This window comes from Pristiophorus japonicus, chromosome 30 (genome assembly GCF_044704955.1).
Source record: "Pristiophorus japonicus isolate sPriJap1 chromosome 30, sPriJap1.hap1, whole genome shotgun sequence".
Taxonomy (NCBI): Eukaryota; Metazoa; Chordata; class Chondrichthyes; family Pristiophoridae; genus Pristiophorus; species Pristiophorus japonicus.
This window is the reverse complement of record NC_092006.1, coordinates 4,669,036-4,677,493: the sequence shown is the minus strand read 5'-3', so window position 1 is coordinate 4,677,493 and position 8,458 is coordinate 4,669,036. Positions and strand designations below refer to the sequence as shown.

The 8,458-nt window shown below is 52.3% G+C and overlaps 1 protein-coding gene across 1 annotated transcript in view; it reads left to right on the top strand.

The window, feature by feature from the left end:
- Nucleotides 1-3,485: 3,485 nt before the first annotated feature.
- pex11b (peroxisomal biogenesis factor 11 beta) overlaps nucleotides 3,486-8,458 on the top strand; it is a 15,110-nt gene continuing 10,137 nt past the window's right edge. The window contains exons 1-2 of the mRNA XM_070868573.1: nucleotides 3,486-3,628; nucleotides 7,433-7,548. Coding sequence (XP_070724674.1) covers nucleotides 3,573-3,628; nucleotides 7,433-7,548 — 172 coding nt within the window. The 5' untranslated portion in view covers nucleotides 3,486-3,572. The remainder of the gene's footprint in view (nucleotides 3,629-7,432; nucleotides 7,549-8,458) is intronic.

Below are 8,458 nucleotides of genomic sequence, written 5' to 3'. Positions count from 1 at the left end.
TTAAGGGCTGGAACAGCGGGGAATAGCAGTGAGGAGCGAGTTGGCACCAACGTTTCCAGCCCTGTGCTTATATACGGCACAGATCCGGTCAGCTGACAAGGTCACAGGTGGGTATGCACCTGTTGCAAGGTGGACATCCTCCCCTCCCCCAGGACATCTCAAGCTTCCTCAAACACTGTGCACTTTGGCACCGCAGCAAAGGCGAAGATTCAACAAGCAGGGTTTAATATTAAAGCCGTGCATTTATATAGCACCTTACACGACCACCGGATGTCTCAAAGCGCTTTACAGCCAATGAAGTACTTTTTAAAGTGTGGTCACTGTTGTAATGTGGGAAACGTGGCAGCTCAATTTGCGCACAGCAAGCTCCCACAAACAGCAATGTGATAATGACCCGAATCATCTGTTTTAGTGATGTTGGTTGAGGGATAAATATTAGGGCCCAGGACACCGGGGAGAACTCCCCCTGCTCTTCTTCCAATAGTGGCCCCAGGATCTTTTACATCCACTCGAGAGGGCAGACGGGGCCTCGGTTTAACGTCTCATCCGAAAGACGGCCCCTCCAACAGTACTGCTCCTCCGACAGTGTGGCGCTCCCTCAGTACCGCCCCTCCGACAGTGCGACGCTCCCTCAGTACTGCCCCTCCGATAGTGTGGCGCTCCCTCAGTACTGCCCCTCCGACAGTGCGGCACTCCCTCAGTACTGCCTCTCCGACAGTGTGGCGCTCTCTCAATACTGCCCCTCCGACAGTGCGGCGCTCCCTCAGTACTGCCCCTCCGACAGTGCGGCGCTCCCTCAGTACTGCTCCTCCGACAGCGCAGTACAGCGCTCCCTCAGTACTGCCCCTCCGACAGTGCAGCGCTGTGATTTTGTGATTAAGTGTGAAGTGGGACTTGAACTCACAACCTTCTGACGCGGAGGCGAGTGTGCTGCCCACTGAGTCATGGCTGACACTGCTAAAATGTGACCGTCCTACACGAAATTCAGGAACCCCCAGTCACTGCAGATATAAATGCACAACTTTATATTGTCAATATGACTCCAAATGCATCCTGTTGCAGAAGGAAAGGATTGAGACAGTGTGGGTGCTTCTTCACAATAACTTGCAAACTCTTCTGAGGCCCAACCGCAATCCCTCGACTGGCGACATTCTTCATTCCAGAGCTTAGAATCATACGGCACAGGAGCAGGCCATTCGGCCCATCGTGCCTGAGCTCTGGCTCTCCGAATCCTTTGTGTGTGCATGAATGTGTGTATCAAGGTGAGGGATGTTAGTCCATTGCAAAGACAGTGTCAGGGCCCAACGCTCACAGGGCAGGTACAGCACGGGATTAGATACAGAGCAAAGTGGCCCTAGAAATAGTGGATGCATTGGTGGTCATTTTCCAACATTCCATGGACTCTGGTTCAGTTCCTATGGATTGGAGGGTAGCTAATGTAAACCCACTTTTTAAAAAAGGAGAGAGAAAACGGGTAATTATAGCCTGACATCAGTGGTGGGGAAAATGCTGGAATCAATTATTAAAGATGAAACAGCAGCGCATTTGGAAAGCAGTGACAGGATCGGTCCAAGTCAGCATGGATTTATTAAAGGGAAATCATGCTTGACAAATCCTCTGGAGTTTTTTGAGGATGTAACTGGTAGAGTGGACAAGGGAGAACCAGTGGATGTGGTGTATTTGGACTTTCAAAAGGCTTTTGACAAGGTCCCACACAAGAGATTGGTGTGCAAAATTAAGGCACATGGTATTGGGGGTAATGTACTGATGTGGATAGAGAACTGGATGGCAGACAGGAAGCAGAGAGTCGGGATGAACGAGTCCTTTTCAGAATGGCAGGCAGTGACTAGTGGGGTGCCGCAGGGTTCAGTGCTGGGACCCCAGCTATTTACAATATACATTAATGATTTGGACGAAGGAATTGAATGTAATACCTCCAAGTTTGCAGATGACACTAAGCTGTGTGAGCTGTGAGGAGGACGCTAAGAGGGTGCAGGGTGGGTGAGTGGGCAAATGCATGGCAGATGTAGTGTAATGTGAGGTTATCCACTTTGGTGGCAAAAACAGGAAGGCAGATGATTATCTGAATGGTGACAGATTAGTAAAAGGGGAGGTGCAACGAGACCTGGGTGTCATGGTACATCAGTCATTGAAAGTTGGCATGCAGGTACAGCAGGCGGTGAAGAAAGAAAATGGTATGTTGGCCTTCATAGCGAGAGGATTTGAGTATAGGAGCAGGGAGGTCTTGCTACAGTTGTACAGGGCCTTGGTGAGGCCACACCTGGAATATTGTGTTCAGTTTTGGTCTCCTAATCTAAGGAAGGACATTCTTGCTATTGAGGGAGTGCAGCGAAGGTTCACCAGACTGATTCCCGGGATGGCAGGACTGACATATTGAAGAAAGACTGGATCGACTCGGCTTATATTCACTGGAATTTAGACGAATGAGAGGGGATCTCATAGAAGCATATAAAATTCTGACGGGACTGGACAGGTTAGATGCAGGAAGAATGTTCCCGATGTTGGAGAAGTCCAGAACCAGGGGTCACAGTCTAAGGATAAGGGGTAAGCCATTTAGGACCGAGATGAGGAGAAACTTCTTCACCCAGAGAATTGTGAACCTGTGGAATTCCCTACCACAGAGAGTTGTTGAGGCCGGTTCGTTGGATATATTCAGAAGGGAGTTAGATGTGGCCCTTACGGCTAAAGGGATCAAGGGGTATGGAGAGAAAGCAGGAATGGGGTACTGAGGGGAATGATCAGCCATGATCATATTGAATGGTGGTGCAGGCTCGAAGGGCCGAATAGCCTGCTCCTGCACCTATTTTCTATGTTTCTGTTTCCCCTTTTCCTAATCTGTCACCATTCAGAATGGCGGCGCGGGTTCGAGGGCGCGACTCCAGCCCCGAATCCCCACGGGACGGGACGGACGGCCTCCTTCCGCGCCGCAAACGCCCACGATTCCACGGCGCGCGCTTGGCGGTGCCAATGGCTATGGATGGATAGATGGAGGTGGGTAGCGTGCCATGTGACCTGGGCACCTGGAGCCACGTGGGCCGCCGCCCCGCCCCACGTGGGGAGCGGGCCCTCTGGCGCTTCAGACCTGCTGACGTCAGGGGGGGGAGCAGCCTCCGCCAGCTGATTGGCCGCGAGCTGCGCGTCAAGTGGGACTCGCCGCCCGCCCTCGGCTCCGCGCACAGCAGCAACGGCCAGCTGATTGGCCGCCAGCTGCGCGTCACGTGGGACTCGCCGCCCGCCCTCGGCTCCGCGCACAGCAGCAACGGCCAGCTGATTGGCCGCCAGCTGCGCGTCACGTGGGACTCGCCGCCCGCCCTCGGCTCCGGGCACAGCAGCAACGGCCAGCTGATTGGCCGGGGCTGCGCGTCACGTGGGACTCGCCGCCCGCCCTCGGCTCCGGGCACAGCAGCAACGGCCAGCTGATTGGCCGGGGCTGCGCGTCACGTGGGACGCCGCCCGCCCTCGGCTGCAGTCGGAGCAGCCGCCATCTTGTTTTCTCCATTTTTTGTTTTCCGCCGCCGAAGAAGAAAACAAAACTAAAAAAACCTCGGCCCATGGACGCCTGGGCCCGCTTCGCGGCGCAGACCCAGGCCCGGGAGCGCGTGTTCAGGTAAACCCCGTGCGGCGAGCGGGGCGGGGCAGGGCAGGGCGAGAGAAACCAGACCTGGCGCCGGAAGACTCGCTCTCCGCCTCCGCGCCCACCGACAATGGCGGCCGCGCCGGCATCGCAACCCAACGTGCTGGCGGCAGCGCTAGTCCCGCCCCCGCGCTGTCCACAGCCGCCCACTGGCTGCTTTTGCCCAGCCCAGGCGGGGACTAGCTGTATGATTGGTCGAGCGGCCTGTCACTCAAACGATGCTGGTCGCTGGCGAGACCACGCCCACCCCTCCAGCAAGTTGCTGTGAGGTGCAAAAGTGCATCTTTGCACTTAAAGGGCTATTTGTGCATCTTTTCTCAATGTCTCATACTACTTGAAATTGGCTTTCAGATCACAAGCATCGTCTCAAAAATCAATCATTTATTCATTATCTATAAATATTGCCCACGCTGAGGCAGCTTACAGCTACATAAATCATTAAAATGTCATAGAAAATATAGAAACATAGAAAATAGGTGCAGGAGTGGGCCATTCGGCCCTTCAAGCCTGCACCACCATTCAATAAGATCATGGCTGATCATTCCCTCAGTACCCCTTTCCTGCTTTCTCTCCATACCCCTTGATCCCCTTAACCGTAAGAGCCATATCTAACTCCCTCTTGAATATATCCAATGAACTGGCATCAACAACTCTCTGCGGCAGGGAATTCCACAGGTTCACAACTCTCTGGGTGAAGAAGTTTCTCCTCATCTCGGTCCTAAATGGCCTACCCCTTTATCCTAAGACTATGTCCCCTGGTTCTGGACTTCCCCAACATCGGGAACATTCTTCCCGCATCTAACCTGTCCAGTCCCGTCAGAATCTTATATGTTTCTATGAGATCCCCTCTCATCCTTCTAAACTCCAGTGAATAAAGGCCCAGCCGATCCAGTCTCTCCTCATATGACAGCCCAGCCATCCCGGGAATCAGTCTGGTGAACCTTTGCTGCACTCCCTCAATAGTAAGAACATCCTTCCTCAGATTAGGAGACCAAAACTGAACACAATATTCCAGGTGAGGCCTCCCTGCTCCGATACTCAAATCCCCTAGCTATGAAGGCCAACATGCCATTTGTCTTCTTCACCGCCTGCTGTACCTGCATGCCAACTTTCAGTGACTGATGTACCATGACACCCAGGTCTCGTTGCACCTCCCCTTTTCCTAATCTGCCGCCATTCAGATAATATTCTGCCTTCACGTTTTTGCCACCAAAGTGGATAACCTCACATTTATCCACATTATACTGCCGCTGCCATGCATCTGCCACGCACCTAACCTGTCCAAGTCACCCTGCAGCCTCTTAGCGTCCCCCTCACAGCTCACACTGCCACCCAGCTTTGTGTCATCTGCAAACTTGGAGATATTACACTCAATTCCTTCATCTAACTCCCTGATGTATATTGTAAATAGCTGAGGTCCCAGCACTGAGCCCTTCAGCACCTCATTAATCAATAATGGTTCAGAACATTAAGAAATAGGAGCAGGTGTCGGCCATTCGGCCCCTCAAGCCTGCTCCGCCATTCAATAAGATCGTAGCTGATCTGATCCTGGCCACAACACCACTTCCCTGCCCGCTCCCCAGAACCCTTAACTCCCTGATCATTCAAAAATCTGTCTATCTCCACCTTTAAATATATTCAGTGACCCAGCCTCCACAGCTCTCTGGGGCAGAGAATTCCACAGATTCACCAGAAGAAATTCCTCCTCAGTTGGCATACATGTACAGCAGGCGGTGAAGAAGGCAAATGGCATGTTGGCCTTCACAGCGAGAGGATTTGAGTATAGGAGCAGGGAGGTCTTGCTGCAGTTGTACAGGGCCTTGGTGAGGCCTCACCTGGAATATTGTGTTCAGTTTTGGTCTCCTAATCTGAGGAAGGACGTTCTTGCTATTGAGGGAGTGCAGCGAAGGTTCACCAGACTGATTCCCGGAATGGCAGGACTGACATATGAAGAAAGACTGGATCGACTGGGCCTGTATTCACTGGAGTTTAGAAGAATGAGAGGGGATCTCATAGAAACATATAAAATTCTGAGAGGATTGGACAGGTTAGATGCAGGAAGAATGTTCCCGATGTTGGGGAAGTCCAGAACCAGGGGTCACAGTCTAAGGATAAGGGGTAAGCCATTTAGGACCGAGATGAGGAGGAACTTCTTCACTCAGAGAATTGTGAACCTGTGGAATTCTCTACCACAGAAAGTTGTTGAGGCCGGTTCGTTGGATATATTCAAAAGGGAGTTAGATGCGGCCCTTACGGCTAAAGGGATCAAGGGGTATGGAGAGAAAGCAGGAATGGGGTACTGAAGTTGCATGATCAGCCATGATCATATTGAATGATGGTGCAGGCTCAAAGGGCCGAATGGCCTGCTCCTGCACGTATTTTCTATGTTTCTATGTAAAGTGTGGTGCCCAGAATTGGACACAATACTCCAGTTGGGACCGGACCAGTGTTTTAAACAGGTTCATCATAACTTCCTTCCTTTTGTACTGTTTGCTTTTATTTATAAAGCCAGGTACAGAAAATAATCTAAACGGCTAATGTAATACTGGCCTTTATATATAGAGGACTCAAATGCAAGGGGGTACAAGTTATCCTGCAGCTATACAAAGCCCTAGGTACACCACAGCCGGAGTAACAGTTCTAGGCATCGCAGTGCCGATTCACCCTTTATAGCAAGGAAGACTTGCCTTTATATTATATAGCACCTTTCATGATCACCAGTCATCCCAAAGCACTTTACAATCACTGAAGTACTTTTTTTGACGTATTTTGACTGCGGTATGTCGGAAACGCCATTCTGCACACAGCAAGCTCCCACACACAGCAATGTGATAATGACCCAGATCATCTGTTTTCGTGATGTTGGTCGAGGGATAAATGCTGACCCTAGAGAGTGTCAGCAGTGGCTCAATGGGCAGCACCCTCACCTCTGAGTCAGAAGGTTGTGGGTTCCAGTCCCACTCCAGGGACTTGAGCACGTAAAATCTAGGCTGACACTCCCAGTGCAGTGCTGAGGGAGCTCTCCGCTGCACAGTCGGAGGGGCAGTACTGAGGGAGAGCCGCACTGTCGGAGGGGCAGTACTGAGGGAGCGCCGCACTGTCGGAGGGGCAGTACTGAGGGAGCGCCGCACTGTCGGAGGGGCGGTAATGAGGGAGCGCCGCACTGTCGGAGGGGCAGTACTGAGGGAGCGCCGCACTGTCGGAGGGACAGTGCTGAGGGAGCGCCGCACTGTCTGAGGGGCAGTACTGACATAGAGCGCCGCACTGTCGGAGGGGCGGTGCCGAGGGAGCGCCGCACTATCAGAGGTGCCGTCTTTCGGATGAAACATTAAATCGAGGTTCCGTCTGCCCTCTCGGATGGACGTAAGCGATCCCACGGCACTATTTCGAAGACGAGCAGGCGAGTTCTCCCCGGTGTCCTGGGGCCAATATTTATCCCTCAATCAACAACACTAAAAAACAGATGATCCGGGTCATTATCACATCGCTGTGTGTGGGAGCTTGCTGTGTGCAAATTGAGCTGGCGCATTTCCCACATTACAGCAGTGACCGCACTCCAAAAGTACCTCATTGGCTGTAAAGCGCTTTGGGACGTCCGGTGGTTGTGAAAGGCGCTATATAAATGCAAGTCTTTCTTTTTCTTATTGTGCAAGAATCTGCTTTTTCTGGAGGGGCAGGGGGAGAAGTGGAATATCGCTGGGGGTCGGGGGTCGGGGTGGGGGGGAGATCTGTCAATACAGTTGGAGACCTAACGTGTTTACAATTGCTGTGTTTCAGAGCGGCTCAGTATGCGTCTGCATTGGTGGCATACTCGCTACAGAGGAGCGGGGCGAGTCCGGAGCTGGTACTCCGCGTCAAACAGCTCGAGGCGCACCTAAGCTTGGGACGCAAGTGTGAGTGTGACAGTCTAAGCTCCTGTGTATTCATTGAGCTAAGGCATGTTGGCGCTGGAAAATGCAACGCTGCATGTTCTGGAGTTCCTGGGATCATAACACATCAGCTCCAACACGGGGTTAGATACAGAATAAAGCTCCCTCTACACTGTCCCATCAAACACTCCCAGGGCAGGTACAGCACAGGGTTAGATACAGAGTAAAGCTCCCTCTACACTGTCCCATCAAACACTCCCAGGGCAGGTACAGCACGGGGTTAGATACAGAGTAAAGCTCCCTCTACACTGTCCCATCAAACACTCCCAGGGCAGGTACAGCACGGGGTTAGATACAGAGTAAACTCCCTCTGCACTGTCCCATCAAACACTCCCAGGGCAGGTACAGCACGGGGTTAGATACAGAGTAAAGCTCCCTCTACACTGTCCCATCAAACACTCCCAGGGCAGGTACAGCACGGGGTTAGATACAGAGTAAAGCTCCCTCTACACTGTCCCATCAAACACTCCCAGGGCAGGTACAGCACGGGGTTAGATACAGAGTAAAGCTCCCTCTACACTGTCCCATCAAACACTCCCACAGCTGGTACAGCATGGGGTTAGATACAGAGTAAACTCCCTCTACACTGTCCCATCAAACGCTCCCAGGGCAGGCACAGCACGGGGTTAGATACAGAGTAAAGCTCCCTCTACACTGTCCCATCAAACACTCCCAGGGCAGGTACAGCACGGCGTTAGATACAGAGTAAAGCTCCCTCTACACTGTCCCATCAAACACTCCCAGGGCAGGTACAGGGGGTTAGATACAGAGTAAAGCTCCCTCTACACTGTCCCATCAAACATTCCCAGGGCAGGCACAGCACGGGGTTAGATACAGAGTAAAGCTCCCTCTACACTGTCCCATCAAACACTCC